Source organism: Stomoxys calcitrans, chromosome 5 (assembly GCF_963082655.1).
Source record: "Stomoxys calcitrans chromosome 5, idStoCalc2.1, whole genome shotgun sequence".
NCBI lineage: Eukaryota > Metazoa > Arthropoda > Insecta > Diptera > Muscidae > Stomoxys > Stomoxys calcitrans.
In genome coordinates, this window is record NC_081556.1 from 136,355,083 (window position 1) to 136,375,128 (window position 20,046).

At 31.3% G+C, this 20,046-nt stretch overlaps 1 protein-coding gene across 18 annotated transcripts in view; it reads left to right on the forward strand.

The window, feature by feature from the left end:
* Nucleotides 1-20,046, forward strand: part of LOC106084029 (zinc finger protein 37) — a 134,004-nt gene that overhangs the window by 72,962 nt on the left and 40,996 nt on the right. Inside the window, exons 3-4 of one of the 18 annotated variants that reach the window (XM_013247448.2) lie at nt 17,572-17,944; nt 18,018-18,209. The exons of 12 other annotated variants lie outside the window; for them this stretch is intronic. In XM_013247448.2, coding sequence (XP_013102902.1) covers nt 17,572-17,944; nt 18,018-18,194 — 550 coding nt within the window. In that variant the 3' untranslated portion in view covers nt 18,195-18,209. Of the gene's footprint in view, nt 1-2,684; nt 3,055-3,126; nt 3,581-8,822; nt 9,196-9,283; nt 9,573-11,715; nt 12,089-12,172; nt 12,388-14,083; nt 14,457-14,525; nt 14,735-17,571; nt 17,945-18,017; nt 18,210-18,332; nt 18,715-18,787; nt 19,068-20,046 lie in introns of those variants that run through there. 5 more of the 18 variants (XM_013247438.2, XM_013247446.2, XM_013247436.2 and 2 more) reach the window with 5 other exon arrangements.

Genomic DNA, 20,046 nt, shown 5'->3' on the forward strand with positions numbered 1-20,046 from the left:
AATAACAAAAAATCCTTTTTTTAAGTTAGGCTGAAATATGTGTTTTTTTTGATTTGTCGTTGCAATAATAGCGATCTGGTTTCCTTGATCGCGATTTCGTTTGGTACCACCCAAACTCATCAGTCGGATAAACAAATTCAAATATTTATAAACATCTAATAACTACGTATGTATAATCTAAAATCGGTCTATACATATATATGGAAGCTATATCTAATCTGAACAGATTACTTTCGTTCATCGATAATATCAAGGAGATCAGTTAATCAAATCGAATAAAATCGAACGTATATCATATATGTATATAGCACATATGAAAGCTTTACTCGTATATAATTTGAACCAATGTCACAAAAGACGAAGCCATAGAAGAAGACATTGCAAAATTTTTAGAAGATCAGTTGATAAATTTTCTACCTTAAGCTCTTAAAGTAAAAGTGGGAGATACCTATGTATGGGAGCTACATTTAAATCAACCGATTCCTATCATATTCACCGAGTCCTAAGAGAATTCTTTGTGCAAAATGTGGTGAGGATCGGTTGACAAATTGCCTTAATATTGCTATATTAGTTCAAATCGGACGGACAGGCTGAAGGACGGAAATACACAGCGAGATCGAATCAGAAAATGATTCTGAGTCGATCAGCATACTTATCCACTTATCTCTCTTCCTTCTGCGTGTTACAAACAAATGCACATAATTCTAATACTCTGTACCACAATAGTGGTGTAGGTTATAAAAAATAAATAATAAAATAAAATAAATAAAATAAAAATGTAAATAAATTAAAAGCTAAATTAAACAGAATTAAAAAATTAAAGAAAATATTAAAAAAAATATATAAAATTAATAATAAAATAAATTTAAAAATATGTTAATAAAAATTAAGACAAAATAAATAAATTAAAAAATACAAAAAAATAAATTAATCAAAAATTAAACATTAAAAAACATTAAATATAAAACAAATTAAAAAAAATAAAAAAAATTAAAAAAAGGAAATAAAGAAAAAAAAAATAAATAAAAAAAAATAAATTAAAAAAAATAAATAAAAAAAAATTAATTAAAAAAAAAATAAATTAAAAAAAAATAAAAAAAATTTAAAAAAAATAATACAAATTAAAAAAAAAAATTAATAAAAATTAAAAATTAAGAAAAAAATAAATTAAAAAATAATTAAAACAATTAAAAAAACATGAAAAATTATTTACAATAAAAAAATAAAATAATAAAAAAAGAAAAAAAAAAAAAAACAAAGTAAAAAAACAAAATAAAAAAATATAAAAAAATTAAAATAAAAAAAAAAATAAAAAACAAATTAATTAAAATTTAGAAACATAAAAAAGAATTAAGAAACATTAAATAAAACTAAAAAAATAAAAAAAAATTAATAAAATTTTTTAAAATAAACTTGTAAAAAAAATTTTAAAAAAATTTTTAAAAATGTTTAAAAAAAATGTAGAAAAAAAAATTTTAAAAATATATTAAAAAAAATAAAAGCATATTACAAAAAATTAAAAACTAAAAAAAAAGAAAAACATCAGAAAAAAAATTGAAAACAAATAAAAAAGAAAGATTAAATAAAAAATAAAAGAAATGTTACAAAATAACAAAATGTTAATTGGAATTAAATAGAGAAATTAGTGAGAGATGTAGATGTAAAAAAGTCCATGCTTACTTAAACAAAATATAAAGTCAATGCTAAAAAAATAAAAATTAAAATATAAGTTTTAACAAAAAATTAGATATTCGTAGATTAAACGATTTGAAACTCTCCTTTAAGGTTACAGTTTATGCTTGCATTTCAGGTACATATATAGTGTATTGCCATTATTATTACTTTAAAATTGGACCATTGATTAAAAAAGCCTTTAGAACTGTTTTTAAATGGAAATGTAGATGTTAAATTATTGTACGAAATGTTTAACATAAAATTGTAATATAATTGTTAAAAATTTTAAAACATAACATTCGTACTTGTTCTTTTTTGCTGCCAAATTCTCCCAAAAACTTCAATTTAGTATGATTTACTACACAAACAAATTCTTCATGAAATGCTACAATATAAGTTACTAAATAACGGAAACTTGTATGTATAATACATTTGTAGAAAATATTGGGAACAAAGCCAAAAACAATTTTTGTCTATTTTTTGTTAAATTTTTTTTTTACAATTTTTTTTTTTTTTGGTTTGGTGCATGTCAAAGTGACATAAAACTTTGTGTTAGACATATGGTGTCTACGGAAAAATATTTTTCATTTATTTTTAACATTTCAACTTTATCAGTATTTAAATAAATACAATATAAACTTATGTTGAAATTATTCGTTTGAAGTGTTAGCTTTGCTCGTTATTGAATTAAGTCATAAGCTCTTACAAAACTTAATTTTAGCAGCGACATATCGAAGGAAGAAATATTCTGCATCATATTTCACTAAGTGCCATCGAAGAAAGCAGTTAGTTCTGTCTATAACCCCTTAGGGTGATATTGTTAGAAATATCTTTAAACATCGCAAGCAACTATACAATGCCATATGCCATCTATGTCTCTAACTCGCTCCGGCTTTCTGTTTTGGTTTTTCTCTTGTATTAAAGCATTCTGCCTTTTGTTTGTTTTATCTCTCATAATGTTTGGGTACGAATTCTGAAATTGAACTCCCAATGTTTCGTTACAATTTCAGATTTTCATGTGAAAAATTATTGTCTAAACATCAAAAATCCCATCCTTCCAAAGAGTATATCTGCGAAACATGTGGCAAAGTCACACCCACTCTAGCCGTTCTCAAAAGACACATGAAAAAGGTGCACGCCCCCAAAGTAGCAGCACAATGCAGCTATTGCGGCAAATGGTACGTGACGCGCTCTCTCATGCTCAGGCATGTATTGAACATGCATACAACGGCCGACAGTGAGCATCGCTGTGATATCTGTGGCTTTGTATCGTCGACGAGATCTGCCACGAGGCAGCATAAACGCTTCAAACATAATCCCGAAAAGAGACATAAATGCACCATGTGTGAGAAAGCTTTTAAAACGCCCACTCTGTTGAAAGTAAGTTTGTTCTCCCCCCATCACCATCCAAATTCCATTTTTTAATAATCATTCTATGATGGCTTCTTGCAGGAGCATCTGGCAACCCATACCGGAATTGATTTGTATAGTTGCGCGTATTGTGATGCCACATTTAAATCGAAATCGAATCGTTCGACCCATTATAGACGTCATCACCCAGTGGAATATAATGCTAATATGATTAGAAGGCCACGCCCCTCGGCCATACCAAAGTACGATGCTACTACGGCACCGCTGCCAAATTATGAAACATTACAATCTTCCGCTTCCCATGATAATGAGGGGCAAGCGCAGGCTATGGTTTAGGCAGAAGGAATGTCAAAATTCGTTTAATGTTCATATTGAAAACTGAAAAAAGTGCAATTTTGCCAAAAACCAATGATGAATATAGAACTGGTACTTTATAAAATAAACTTGTTTGGAGATTTTTAAAAATTATTATCATTTTTTCTAGAATACTGATTATAAAGTTTTGTCAAATAAAATGAGAATTTCTCTTAAAATACACAATGAAGTTTGTAAAATTTAGCTAAAATGCTGATAAGGTCATATCTTTTTTTTTAAGAGGGCCAGGGGAATCTCATATATATACCAAAATGTTTAATTGTGATTCATATCTCAATTGTATTTTTATTTTATTTATTTATGTATTTTTTAAACTTATAGTTTATATAAGCTTAATAGCATAGAACAATTTAGAATTTGCTACAAAGGCTAGCAGCTAAGGTAAAAGCAAATTTTGCCCATGAACATTCCACTAAGGAACGAGGGCAAACTTCTCACATATCAATGAGTGCAGTCCGATTCAAGTTTAAGTTCAATGATTAGGGGCCTCCTTTTTTATAGCCGAGTCTGAACGGCGTGCCGCAGTGCGACATCTCTTTGGAGAGAAGCTTGACATGGCATAGTACCTCACAAGTGTTGCCAGCATTAGGAGGGGAAAACAACCGCTGAAAATTTTTTCTGATGGTCTCGCCAGGATTCGAACCCCGGCGTTCAGGGTCATAGGCGGACATGCTAACCTTTGCGCTACGGTGCAAATTTACAATGCGGTTGGAATTGTAAATGGGTCAAATCGGTCCATGTTTTGATATTGCTGCCATATAAACCGATCTCCCAGTTGGACTTCTTGAGCCTCTAGAGGGCGCGATTGTTATCTAATTTGGCTGAAAATTTGCATATATCGTTTTAGAATGACTTCTAACAACTATGCCATGTATGGTCTAAATCAGTCTATAACCTGATATAGCCGCCATATAATCGATTACCTTATTTGACCTATTGAGTCCTATATGGCTTAGTTCTTATCCTTATTTGGCTAAAATTTGGTATATGTCGTTTTGGTATGACTTCCAACAACTGCGCCAAGTATGGTTAAAATCGGTTCATAACATAATAACCGATCTCCCAATTTGACTTTCTGAGCATCTTGAAGGCGCAATTATTAATCGATTTGTCTGAAATTACTGAACGGCGTGACAAGTACAGTCCATTTCGGCCAATAACTTGATATAGCTCATATATATTTGAAAAAGTCACGCAAAGAACTTGACAAATGCGATCCATGGTAGAGGGTATATAAGATTCGGCCAGGCCGAACTGACCGATCTTGGGTCTTGACTTCTTGAGCCTCTGGAGTGCGCAATTCTTATCCGATTGGAATGAAATTTTGCACGACGTGTTTTGTTATGATATCCAACTACTGTGTCAAGATGGTTCAAATCGGTTCATAACCTGATATAGCTGCCATATAAAACTGACCGATCTTGGATCTTGACTCCTTGAGCCTCTAGAGTGCGCAATTCTTATCTGATTTGAATAAAAGTTTGCACGAAGTACTTTGTTTTGATATCCAACAACTGTGCCAAGTTAGAACCAATCGGTAATTAACCTGATATAGCTGTCATAAAAACCGATCTGGGGACTTGATTTCTTGAGCCTCTAGAGTGCGCAATTCTTATCCGATTGGAAGGAAATTTTGCACGACGTGTTTTATTATGATATCAAACAACTGTGCCAAGTATGGTTCAAATCGGTTCATAACCTAATATAGCTACCATATAAAACTGACCGATCTTGGATCTTGACTCCTTGAGCCCCTAGAGTGCGCAATTCTTATCTGATTTGAATGAAATTTTGCACGAAGTACTTTGTTTTGATATCCAACAACTGTGCAAGGTATGTTTCAAATCGGTCCATAACCTGATATAGCTGCCATTTTAAACCGATCTTGGGTCTTGACTTCTTGAGCCTCTAAAGGGCGCAATTCTTATCCGATTGGGATGAAATTTTTGAAATCTGATTTGAATGAAATTTTGCACGAAGTACTTTGTTTTGATATCAAACAACTGTGCCAAGTTTGGTTCAAATCGGTTCATAACCTGATATAGCTGGCATATAAACCGATCTGTGATCTTGACTTCTTGAGCCTCTAGAGGTCGCAATTATTATCCAATGTGCCTTAAATTTTGTACGACGGATTCTTTCATGACCATCAACATACATATTTATTATGGTCTGAATTGGTCTATAGCCTGATACAGCTCCCATATAAATCTATCTCTCTATTTTACTTCTTGAGCCCCCAAAGGGCGCAATTCTTATTCGAATTGACTGACATTTTACACAGGTCTCCAACATATACTTTAATTGTGGTTCAAACCGGACCATATCTTGATATCGTTCTAATAGCAGAGCATGTCTTTTCTTATATCCTTTTTTTTTGCCTAAGAAGAGATGCCGGGAAAAGAACTCGACAAATGCGATCCATGGTGGAGTGGTGGGTATATAAGATTCAGCCCGGCCGAACCGGCCGCATTTACTAGTTTTTTTTTTTTTTTTTAATATTAAAAAAAAAACTAAATTTAAAGAAAACTTTTTTAGAAGTATTTTAAAAAATTTTGGAAAATATTTTAACAAAATTTTGGAAAATATTTTAACAAAATTTTGGAAAATATTTTAACAAAATTTTGGAAAATATTTTAACAAAATTTTGGAAAGTATTCTAACAAAATTATGGAAAATATTTAAAAAAAAAATTAGAAAATATTTTAAAAAAATGTTAGAAAATATTTAAAAAAAAATGTAGAAAATATTTTAAAAAAATTTTAGAAAATATTTTAAAAAAATTTTAGAAAATATTTTAAAAAAATTTTAGAAAATATTTTAAAAAAATTTTAGAATATATTTTTAAAAAATTTTAGAATATATTTTTAAAAAATTTTAGAAAATATTTTAAAAATATTAAAAAAAATTTTAAAAATTTAAAAAAATTATAGAAAATATTTTAAAAGTTTTTTTATTTATTGTTTTATAGTTTTTGTTTTTGTATTTATTTTGTAATCTATTTAATTTTTTTATTCTTTTTTTGTTTATTTATTTATTTGTTAATTGTTTTTTATTTTGTGTAAGTTTCTGTTTGTTTATATTTTTTTTATTTTTAGTTTCTTAATTAATCCGCAATTACTTTTTGGGCAACCCAATAAAAACTATTTTAAAAAAATTGTAGAAAATATTTTAAAAGTTTTTTTTTTTATTTATTGTTTTATATATTTTTTTAATTAATTTTTTTCTAATATATTTTTATTTGCGTTTTGTTTTTTATTATCGTTTTATTATTATTTTTTTTTTTTGATTATTTTGTTCTATTTTTGTTTTATTTTATTTTTATTTATTAAATTTTACGTGTGTTTTATATGTGTTTTATTTTTATTTTTTATTTATGTTTTTATTTATTTATTTGTTATTGTATTTATTTATTTTGTATTTATTTATTTTTTATATTTTTTGATATATTTTCATATATTTTAATTTTTTTTAAATTTTTTTTTTTAATTTTTTTCTGTTTGTTTTTGGTTTTTTTTATTGCTATTTTTTATTATTTTTGTTATTAAATTTTTTTTTGTTATTTTTGTTATAACAAATTTTTTTTATTCTTTTGTTATTATTTTATAATTTTTAATTATCTTTTTTTTTATTTAATTAAAAATTAAAAAATAATAACAAAAGAATAAAAAAAATTTGTTATAACAAAAAAAAAAAAATTAAAAACAAAAATAATAAAAATATAGCAATAAAAAATTTATTATTTTTTGTACTTTTCCATATTTTTTATTATTATATTTATTATTTCCCTTATAAATTTTTTTATTTTTTTTGTAATTCTAAAAAAAATTATTAAAAAATATTTTAAACAAATTTTTGAAAATATTTAATTTTGTTTATTGTTTTATATTTTTTAAAATTAATTTTTATTTTTGTATTGATTTTCTAATCTATTTTTATTTGCGTTTTGTTTTTTTTTATTATTTTTTTATAATTTTTTTTTATTTTTATTTGATTTATTTCAATTTATTTATTTTTATTTTATATTTTTTTTTGTTTAATTTGTTTTATTTTATTTATTTCATTTTATTTTTGTTTTTATTTATTTGTTTATTATTTTTTTATTTTGTTTAATTTTCAGTTTGTTTTTAGTTAACTTAATATTTTTCACTTTTACTACTATTTTTTATGATTTTTGTTATTAATATTGTTTTTCTATTTTTTATGTATTTTTCTATTTTTTTTATATTTTTTATATATTTTTATATATTTTTTATTTATTTTTTGTTTATTTTTTTATTACTTTTTATATATTTTTATTTTTTTTGTTTATATTTGTTTTTTTTTTATTTTTTAATTGTCTTTTCTAATTTTTGTTTTTTTTATGTTTTTCTATTTATTTTCATCTTTTTATTTTTATATATTTTTATTTTTGTTATATTTTTATTTTTCGATTATTCCATTTGAACTGCAAGCTCAAGGCCAATGGTTAATTTGATTTCTAAAAAATCGTTTTATTTAATCTAATATTTCGTCCTACATTACTACAAATAACCCATATCGTTTATTCGAATAATGATATCCATATATGTTAAAATTACTACAACGTAAATATATTAAAACAGAATCGTAGAGTCTATTTCTGTGCCGATTGTCGCCTTAACCGTTGACGTTGTACTGATTGTTTATTTCGTTTGTCAATCAGTATTCGGTAGCTCTGTGCCAAGTTCTTTGTGTCTGTTTCAAAGTTTATTCGTTTATATGTATTGGTTGAGATTATACACATGTAGCTTTCGAGTGTAAGACAGTAGTGATAGTTCGTTTCACATTGTAAGACTTCCACTTTCTCAAGCTCTGGATGGTGGTTGGTTTCTGCACAATGGGGAGTTAATGCTGTTTTTGGTGTTTGTCGATTGTGGTGCAGCTTGAGGTTTGTTTTTTGTTAGCTGGATTATTTGTATTTTTTTGGTTAATTTTTTGTATATATAAAAATAACTTAAAAATCACATCAGAAATATTTAAAAGAACATTTTAAAAACTGTTTATACAAAAAATTTTAAAAAATCTAAAAAAATATATTTTTATAAAGATAATATCGTGGTGCCGAAGATTTAGATTATCTAACCAATCATCAAAACTGGCAATTATTTAATTTTCTTTAAAACTCAAAGAAATACGTTTTTTTTCTCTTATAACATTCTCGTGGGCATTAAGTTCGCAATCAACCCCTTGCAGCTGCAAGTGTAGGGTTAAATTCAATAATGTCTCAAAAGCACCTAAGTTCAAAGGATTAACTGAAACAAGATTAAATTTGTTTTTCACTTTCTTTGTTGTAAATAAAAAAAACCTTTTTCAATTTGTTTGATTGTTTGTTTATGGCATACTCTGAAAATGAGCTCTGTTGTGTTTCATTACAATTTCAGATATGCTTGCGAACAGTATTTGGCTAGACATCTCAAATATCATTATCCTTCCAAAGATTTTATCTGTGAAATATGTGGGGCGGTCAAGCCCACCCTCGATACGCTAAAGAAGCACGAGAAAAAAGTCCACGCCCCCAAGGTGGCAACCCAGTGTAAATACTGTGGCAAATGGTATGCTGCACGCTCTCATATGCTGAGGCATGTCTTAAATATGCATACAACAGCTGGTCAGGAACATCGCTGTGAGATATGTGGCTTTGTGTCAACGACCCGAACGGCCCTAAGGCAGCACAAACGTTTCAAGCATAATCCCGAAAAGAAACACAAATGCACTATGTGCGAGAAAGCCTTCAAAACGCCCACTTTGCTAAAAGTAAGTCCCTTATCTATTCCAAGATGGCATGTCCTTAACTTTGTACGACATTTTTTTTTTTTTTGTATTAATCCTGGCCTTCTTGCAGGAGCACTTGGCCACACACACGGGAATAGATTTGTATAATTGTGTCTATTGTGATGCTTCTTTTAAATCAAAATCGAATCGTTACACCCACTATCGGCGACATCACCCAGCTGAATATAATGCCACTATAGTGAGGCGGGACTTGCCAACAGCTATACCCAGTTATGAGGCGAATTTATCAGAGTTAGCTCCCAACACAAGCGAACAATCTCTTTCATAGGCTTTAAGGATATAAATAGAAAATGTTAAATGAATTAATTGAATATAGAAATCAAATGGAAATTTATGAATATTATTTAGAATCATTAATTTAATAAAACAAAACAGAAAATTAAAATACATATTTTTTTTTAAACAGTGAAAAAGGGTAAATGGAGGGATTTGAGACTGAAATCTCAAATGAGAAAAAAAAAATAATTGAATTTAAATATCAGCGGTTGTTATCCCCTCCTGGCTGCTGGCGACACTTTGGAAGGTACTGTACCATTTGGTATGGCAGCCATGTTAAAACTTCTCCACAAAGAGGTGATAAGTGCGAAGTTTGCCCCTGTTCTTTAATGGAATGTTCAGGGGCTAATTTGCATTTGCATAAATATCAAAAATCAAGTTACGAAAAAGATTTTATTCGATAAAAATTTTTTGCAAATTTCAGTATCAGTTGAAATAAACAATTGAATATAGAAAGTCTCAGAAACTCGTTTAATTTAAAAAAAAAAAAAATTATGAAAAAAATTATCATAAAATTCATTTCTATGAATTTCCTCAAAAATTCGGGTTTCTTTAACTTTTCTATTTGCCATAAATGAATGCATGTGTAATATCTGCCCAAAATCGAGACAATATTTTCTTCGCATATCACCCTTTGTAGTAAAATTCCATGCTGCTTCTAAGCCCTTTTTGCCTTCGCCTATCATAGTTAACTAAGATGTCGTGTTTGTGTTCTAAGTCTTTTGTTTGTGTCTAACTCATTATATTTGAAATGAGTGCAACAGCAGTCCAGAAATAAACAAAAGACTTAGCACACAAGCGTGATGTTGACAAATCGGATACATTTGAATGAAAAAAACATTGAGAGAGAGAGTGAGAGCGAGAGCGGGAGATGAGAGAATATGGTAGTGCTCACTAAGTCTTTCGTTTAGCACTCTCAGATAGCAGTTTACTTAAGTTTCAACCATTTGCATTGAGAAAGCAAAGAGGAAGTAGTTGGCCGAATGATTTTTTATCGTTTTTTTGCAAAAGGAGGATAAGAAATGACAAAATGATTGGTATGAACATGAAATGGGGTTGTTTTACTAGTTTAGCAATAAATAAGCTATTACGACGAAATTTTTTTTATTATATATTGGGTTGCCCAAAAAGTAATTGTGGATTTTTTAAAAGAAAGTATATGCATTTATAATAAAGCTTAGAATGAACTTTAATCAAATATACTTTTTTTACACTTTTTTCTAAAGCAAGCTAAAAGTAACAGCTGATAACTGACAGAAGAAAGAATGCAATTACAGAGTCACAAGCTGTGAAAAATTTTGTTAACGCCGACTATATGAAAAATCCGCAATTACTTTTTGGGCAACCCAATAGCTTCAATATCATAACAATACTTATCCCTTATTCTTTGTTTGCCTAGAAAGACATACCGGGCATGGAACTTGGCAAATAAGATCCATGGTGGGGGTATATAAGAATCGGTCCGCCCAAAATTCGCCCCTTTTTTTTATATTTTAAGTAACAAAATATTCAGGTTTTCAAAGGCTCCGGCGTTAATGGGTGAAAATCTTATTTCGACAACATTTTCAAAAAAATATAAATATAATATAAGTAATTTTTTCCCACTAACATTTTCTTTGAAAATCATGGTATTTTACAATTTTGTATAAAATTATCATACCAATAAAATTTTCTATAAAATTAAAAATTTCAATGGAAAATTACATAAAAAAAGGCTGCTGTTGTGTCAAGACGAAAAACTTGGTTTAACTCTTTTTTCGTAATAACTTCGGTATAAATACTAAATTTTTGAAGGGCCTTTGTAGCCTCTACACCTCATATGCCTGTTGAGCTTTTTCCAAAAGGCGAAATGTGTCATGGCGTTATATTGGATGTGTGTTAACTCTTGATTTCCTATTCCATAGCCGGAAAAAGCTTTACTAAGCTCAACTCGAAAGAGAAATAAATTTCATGAAATTGTTTTGTAAAATCAAATTTTGATTAAATTTGTTAAACGGGCTACATTTCTCAGATATTTGCTATAAGAAAAAATATTTTTAACGAAATATTCTGTCTCCGTATGGGTATTTTCGACACTAGCTTCGCTAATGGCTTTCCTTTTTAAAAATTATAAAATCAAACATTCCAATCTACCTACAACCATTGTTTATGCATATTCTGAAATTGAACTCCTCCCCCGTCTTGTGTTTTTCGTTACAATTTCAGATATGCATGTGAAAAATATCTAACTAGACATCTGCAATATCATTATCCCTCGAAAGAGTTCGTTTGTGAGATTTGTGGCAAAGTTACGCCCACCCTAGACACTCTGAAAAAGCACAAGAAAAAGGTCCACGCTCCCAAGGTGCCAGCTCAATGCAACTATTGCGGCAAATGGTATACCACGCGATCCCTGATGCTAACGCATGTCTTAAATATGCATACGACGGCAGCTAACGAGCATCGCTGTGAGATTTGCGGTTTTGTCTCCTCCACCAAGGAGGCCAAACGCCGTCACAAACAATTCAAACATAATCCCGAAAAAAAGCATAAATGCACAATGTGCGATAAGGCTTTTAAAACACCCACTTTGCTCAAAGTAAGTTGAAGAAGACCAGATGTTTTTTTTTTTTGGAATTTTAATTTAATTTTTATTTTTTTTAATTATTATGGCTTCTTACAGGAGCACACAGCCACCCATACAGGAATTGATTTATATACTTGTGCTTATTGCGAGGCTTCATTCAAATCGAAATCTAATCGTTCGACACATTATCGCCGTCACCACCCAGTGGAATATAATGCCAATATGTTTAGACGTCCAAGACCAACAGCCATACCAAATTATGATATACCATAAGGGATTTTGTTAATAAAAAAAAAACATAAGCTATGTTTGTTTTGTATTGAATTGCCAAAAAAAACTTTAAGTATATTACATAAACTATAAAAATATAAAGTTTTTGTATATCTTTTTTTAAATAAAAAGGAAAATTGATTTCATAAGATACGATGGTAGCAACCTTTTTTTCAAACTATTAAATTAAAATTGGTTTGACATTCTTCCTCTATATGGGGAAAAAACTGTTTCCCCATGACAGCTTTTTTGCCATCAGAATATACAAAACACAATTTTTATTTATGTTTAGTAATGAGGTATTAAAAGTGAAATGTCGCAACCTAAGAGTTTTGTTAAAAAAAATCCGAAAATTTAAAATTTTTTGGGAGTATATTAATATTAAGCCCCAAATCCGAACACCCGGTTTTCTTATACCGATTTGATGATTCTCGTGTTAAAACATACACCATAGTGGCCATAAATCAAGAACTTTCCTAAATGTTACCCTCGTGTATAACACTTAACAATAAATATCGTGTTTGTGTCCTAAGTCTTTCGTTTACTTTGGGAATGCCTTATTCGATTTTGTGTGGGCGATTCTTAAATCATCAATCAAAATTGGTTGTAAGCCTAAAGAACCTTCTTAAAACACCAACGCAACTACTGTCTCCCGGCAAATCATCGTTATCTGCAGCTTTGATAATTTCTTTAGAAAGAGTTTTGGTAAAAAAATTCGAAAATTTAAAATTTTCAGGAGTATATTAATATTAAGCCCCAAAACCGAAAACCCGGTTTTCTTATACCGATTTGATGATTCTTAAATTAAAGCATGCACCATAGTGGCCATAAATCAAGAACTTTGCTAAATGTTACCCTCGCGTATAACACTTAACAGTAAGAAATCATGTTTGTTTTCTAAGTCTTTCGTTTGCTTTGGGAAGGCATTCCCAATTTCCCATTCGACGTTATGAGAGCAATTCTTAAAAAGAATCAAAATTGGTTGTAAGTCTAAAGAACCTTCTTAAACCACCAACGCAATTGCTGTCTCCCGGCAAATCATCGTTATCTGCAGCTTTGATAATTTCTTTAGAAAGTATTCTGGTAAAAAATCCGAAAATTTTAAATTTTCAGGAGTATATTAATATTAAGCCCCAAATCCGAACATCCGGTTTTCTTATACCGATTTGATGATTCTTAAATTAAAACATGCACCATAGTGGCCATAAAGCAAGAACTTTGCTAAATGTTACCCTCGTGCATAACACTTATCAGTAAGATATCATGTTTGTGTTCTAAGTCTTTCGTTTGCTTTGGGAATGCCTTATTCGATTTTATGTGGGCGATTCTTAAAAATAATCAAAATTGGTTGTAAGTCTAAAGAACCGTCTTAAACCACGAACGCAACTACTGTCTCCCGGCAAATCATCGTTATCTGCAGCTTTGATAATTTCGTTAGAAGGTGGGTTGAAAATTTGTAGTTCCACCAAGTTGATTTATGTGATACTTGTTTGTAAGCCTAAAGGGCATATTATCAACGCAACTACTGGCTTCCAGCAATGTTTCGGCACCTTCAATTTGCTTTTGATTTTGTAGCTCAAACAACGCCATTATCATCACTAGAATGTGTCAAGCACTTAAGCACAACAAGAAAAACAAAAAACAAACTCGATATGTATGCAATTTAGATTGATGAAAGGAGGAGGAACAAAAGGCTTATTATGCAAATTACAATTTTTCATTTAATTATCATTGCAGATTTTCATGTAGAATGTCTTTGACAAATCACATTAAGATACATAAACCTCCTAAGGAAATTATTTGTGATATATGCGGCACGGTAACGCCCTCTATTAATTCGCTACAAAAACACAAGCAAAAAGTCCACGAACCCAAAGTGCCCGAACAATGCAACTATTGTGGAAAATGGTATTCTAGTCGTTGGTCCTTGCAACGACATGTGCTTAACATGCATGTGCATGCCGACAAAGAGCATCGCTGTGAGATATGTGGCTTTGTGTCGTCAACGCGCGAAGCCAAAAAGAAACATATCGAATTCAAACATAATCCTGTTAAGAAACACAAGTGTAGCATGTGCGAGAAAGCCTTTAAAACGCCCACTTTACTGAAAGTAAGTTTTTCTATACTTTGTTTTAGGCTGATGATTCTCTGTATTGATTATTTCTTTGGCTTCTTGCAGGAGCATATGGCCACCCATACGGGAATTGATTTGTACAAGTGTGACTATTGTGAGGCCACATTCAAATCGAAATCGAATCGTATAACTCACTACAGACGTCACCATCCGGTTGAGTATAATCTCAATATGAAGAGACGTTCATTGCCCTCGGCCATACCAAGTTTTGGCATTGATATTGGAAAGGCAAATGTAGCAAACGAATGACTCGACAATGGCTTAAAAGAGATATCTTTCTTTGTTTCTAAATAAAAAAATACCTTTTTTAAAAAATAAACTTGAAAAATTGCTAAATTTAATTTTTATTGAATAAAAAGATGGCAATAGAAATTAAGGGAAAAAGAAGTGAACGCGTGCTAAGTTCAGCCAGGCTGTATCTTGCATACCTATCAACATGGATTCTGCTAAACATGTCCCCTTTTCAACTCATTTTGTATTTTAACTATTTCGAAACAATCAAATTAGGTATTGATTGAGGCTACTCAAGAATTCATATCGGGGTAGCGGTTTCTAAGGGGCCTACACCTATTTAAAAACCAATCGGGGTAGGATTCGTTATGAGTAATGGAGGGTACAAATGTCAATGGAGTCAAATTCGAAGATCGGAGGATGCATGCAAGACTACCAAACATGAGATCATGAGTTCAATCCTCTGTGTCACCAAATTATTAAAATTTGTTTTTAAGGGTAAAAGTAGCGAGAGTGACAGGGAAAATTCCAAGTTTACCAGTAAAACGAACAAAACAAGCAGCACGAGCTGAACGAAGAAACTATAAAAACACACAAAATCGAAGCTGTGCAGCAAAGCACTTGTGGTCGCTGGTTAAATGTTTTTTTGTCTTGCTCATGGATATATTGTTGTCACATTTTGGCTGACAAAGAGTGCCCTTTCAACAACAAATTTGTATTTTCGGTTGCTGAAATTCAAAATAAATTGTCGCAGGAAAATTACCAAATTTTGTCGTCGTTATTCGACCACTAGAGTGTACAAATGCAGTACGCATGTACAAAATTTTAGCCAAATTGGGGAGTCAAATTCGGAGATCGGAGGATGCATGCAAGACTACCAAACATGAGATCATGAGTTCAAGCCTCTGCGTCGACAAATTATCAAAATTTGTTTTTTAGGGTAAAAGTAGCGAGAGTGACAGGGAAAACTCCAAGTTTACCAGTAAAACGAACAAAACGAGCAGCACAAGCTGAACGAAGAAACTATAAAAACCCAAAATCGAAACTGTGCAGCAGAGTACTTGTGGCCGCTGGTTAAATGGTTTTTTGTCTTGCTTATGGATACATTGTTGTTGTCACATTTTGGCTGGCAAAGAGTGCCCTTTCAACAACAAATTTGTATTTTCGGTCACTGAAATTCAAAACAAATTGTCGCAGGAAAATTAACAAATTTCGTCGTCGTTTTTCGGCCACTGGAGGGTACAAATGTACTGCATGTACAAAATTTTAGCTAAATTGGGGAGTCAAATTCGGAGATCGGAGGATGCATGCAAGACTACCAAACATGAGATCATGAGTTCAATCCTCTGCGTCGCAAAATTATGAAAATTTGTTTTTAAGGGTAAAAGTAGCGAGAGTGACAAAACGAGCAGCACGAGCTGAACGAAGAAACTATAAAAACCCAAAATCGAAACTGTGCAGCAAAGCACTTGTGGTCGCTGGTTAAATGCTTTTTTGTCTTGCTTATGGATATATTGTTGTTGTCACATTTTGGCTGGCAAAGAGTGCCCTTTCAATAACAAATTTGTATTATCGGTCGCTGAAATTCGAAACAAATTGTCGCAGGAAAATTAACAAATGTACTGTATGTACAAAATTTTAGCCAAATTCGGAGATCGGAGGATGCATGCAAGACTACCAAACATGAGATCATGAGTTCAATCCTCTGCGTCGCCAAATTATTCAAATTTGTTTTTAAGGGTAAAAGTAGCGAGAGTGACAGGGAAAATCCCAAGTTTACCAGTAAAACGAACAAAACGAGCAGCACGAGCTGAACGAAGAAACTATAAAAACACACAAAATCGAAGCTGTGCAGCAAAGCACTTGTGGTCGCTGGTTAAATGTTATTTTGTCTTGCTTATGGATATATTGTTGTTGTCACATTTTGGCTGGCAAAGAGTGCCCTTTCAACAACAAAATTGTATTTTCGGTTGCTGAAATTCAAAACAAATTGTCGCAGGAAAATTAACAAATTTCGTCGCCGTTTTTCGACCAAAGTTGTTTATTAAAATTATTTTTATCTATGTAGCTTTACGCGTTCGACCGCTATCGTGATTTTGACACACTGGCATATTTAGATCGACTCAGAATGTCGAGACGATCAAGAATATATATACTTTATATAACTTAATGACTAGATAAGTATACCAGCAAACAGTGTTTTGAGAGATTTTGGTAATTGAGAGCTTGCATACTTCTACTGGACGTTTTATTCTTAGCAGAAATTTATAAAAACCAGTTGTTTTTTCAAATAAATAGCAAAATACATTAAAGGTTGTTCTAACTTTCATGCAAATTTTTACTGGAATAGTACGCAAACAGACCTAATATGTCATTTATATTTCGGCAGTTACGAGGCCAACGAAAGACTTAGCACACAAGCATATCATATACATTTGAATACACAATATTAAATGGGAACGAGTGAATGCACTCTCAGTCTTTCCTTTTGTTTTTTCACCGCACATCTTACTTAAGGGTTTCCATTGTGATTTACTAAAGGAATTCTTGCAATAAATTCCGTTTCCTATATGGTATTTTATCTTTACAAATGGTGAAAAGAAATGGGGAAGAGAGAGTTCATATTATTCCACATTGAATGTTTCTGGCCTTCGTCTGAAAAAATTCTTGCTATCTTTTTTTTTATCATTTTTCCATTATAATAAAGGCTTTAGAGAGTTTATGAGCTATTTCCCGACAATATTTCTGTCAACTCCTATTTGTGCATCTGTTTTCCTTCATCGTTGAGAATCTCAAATGCTCTTCTCACAATTACATGGGGAAAACTGATATATGTATTTTTTGTGTTATATAATTACAGATTTTCTTGTAAAATGTCTCTAACGAATCATGTTAAAATACACAAACCCGCCAAGAGTCTTATATGTGACATTTGCGGCGTTCTAACACCCAATGTCAATGCTCTGCAGAAGCATAAACAAAAAGTCCATGATCCCAAAGTGCCCGAACAATGTCAGTACTGTGGCAAATGGTATTCCAGTCGCTGGACTCTAAATGGTCATGTGCTCAATATGCATGTTCATGCCGATAAAGAACATCGTTGTGAGATTTGTGGGTTTGTGTCCTCGACAAGAGAAGCGAAAAAGCGACATATACGCTTCAAGCATAATCCCGAAAAGAGGCATAAATGCAACATGTGCGAGAAGGCATTCAAAACGCCCACTCTATTGAAAGTAAGTGATGCTTCTTTTGTTTAGGCTGGGATGACTTCAATTAATACAATATATTCCTCCCATACGTTTCTAGGAGCATACAGCCACTCACACAGGAATCGATTTGTATAGTTGTGAATATTGCGAAGCTTCATTTAAATCAAAATCAAATCGTTCCACCCACTATCGGCGTCATCATCCCGTGGAATATAATGCCAATATGAGAAGGCAGGCTAGACCCTCGGCAATACCAAATTTTGAAACCATTTAAAAAAGAAATAATAAAAATGTCTTAGAAACCAAAATGTTGTCGTTCTACTTCTTCGTCTTTGCAACTTCATTTTTAGGGCCCGCGTTGTTGTTGACTTGCTCGATTGAACTGCTTTTTTGTATTTCATTACAATTTCAGATATCCCAATAAATTTCGTTTGCGTCGACATCTTGATTGGCACAATCCTTCCAAAGATGTTATATGCGACATATGTGGCAAAGTTTTACGCACACGCAATGCCTTGCAAAAGCATAAGGTGGCAGTGCACATGCCCAAACCCAAAAAAGTTCCCGAGCAATGTAGCTATTGCGGCAAATGGTATGCCACCCATTCATCAATGCAGCATCATGTGCTGAATATGCATATTAATGTCGACCAAGAGCATCGCTGTGAGATTTGTGGCTTTGTGTCCACCACCAGGGAAGCCAAAAAGAAGCATATTCGTTTCAAGCACACTGCCGAGAAACGACACAAATGCATGATGTGTGATAAGGCTTTTAAGGTGCCCACCTTATTGAGAGTAAGTGTTTGTTATTGTTTTGAGGTAAAGGTCGCTTTGTGTCTAATGTGTTGACTGACTTTCCTCATTGCAGGAGCATATGGCCACCCACACTGGACTGGATTTGTATAAATGTGCCCACTGTGGGGCTACTTTCAAATCAAAGTCGAATCGTTCAAATCACTGAAAACGTCATCATCCCCAAGAATATATGAATTCTCTGAAAGAACGTTCTGTGCCATCTAAGGTTAGGACCATAAACATAAGTACTGAAGTTTTGGATTTAAAGGTCGAGGATTTAATTGAAGAATCTATCGATGATGATGAGGACTTTAATGTTAACAATATTGAATAAATTCTTTTCTTTTTGTGAAGTTATTTTTCTCTTTAACAAATGTTGAGTTTTTTCTTTTTTAACGATGGAGGGAAAAGGAAGCTTGAAAGTCATTAAAGAATAAAAAATTAAAAAAATTATGCTTTGTGGCAATTTTGGCATAACTTCTTAGCCATATTGGTGTTTATAATCGAGATATGATTTATTGATTTTCAGGGGGCTTGAAAGTCATTAAAGAATAAAAAATTAAAAAAAAATATGCTTTGTGGCAATTTTGGCATAACTTCTTAGCCATATTGGTGTTTATAATCGAGATATGATTTATTGATTTTCAGGTTTAAGTCACATGTTTTGAAGCACATATTTTATGCAAGTGGACAATATTGGGTTGCCCAAAAAGTAATTGCGGATTTCTTAAAAGAAAGTAAATGCATTTTTAATAAAACTTAGAATGAACTTTAATCAAATATACTTTTTTTACACTTTTTTTCTAAAGCAAGCTAAAAGTAACAGCTGATAACTGACAGAAGAAAGAATGCAATTACAGAGTCACAAGCTGTGAAAAAATTTGTCAACGCCGACTATATGAAAAATCTGCAATTACTTTTTGGGCAACCCAATATTATTCACCTTCAAGCCCGAAGGCATGCCGCTTAGCGAGAACTCTTCCTAGGGAAGTTTTACAAATATCAACAGCATTGGGGAGGGTCTACCTCTGATAAAACTTTTTTTATGTTCGAATGTCGAATATATGTCATCCATATTTGAAATCATGTTTCCCCAATCTCTAAAAACGGATATACCCACATACATATGATCATTTAGGGCAGTTAAATTCTTTGTTTTTTACTTTCAGCCCCTTTCAGCTGACATTTATCCCGACCACTCCAATGAAATAATAAACTATGGAAATTTAAACTTTAGAAAAGTTCCTTCAAAAGAAAACTTTTGGGCAAACATTTTCTTAAAATCGATTATCAACGAAACTTTCCATGAAAATCCAATTTTTTTCAATATTT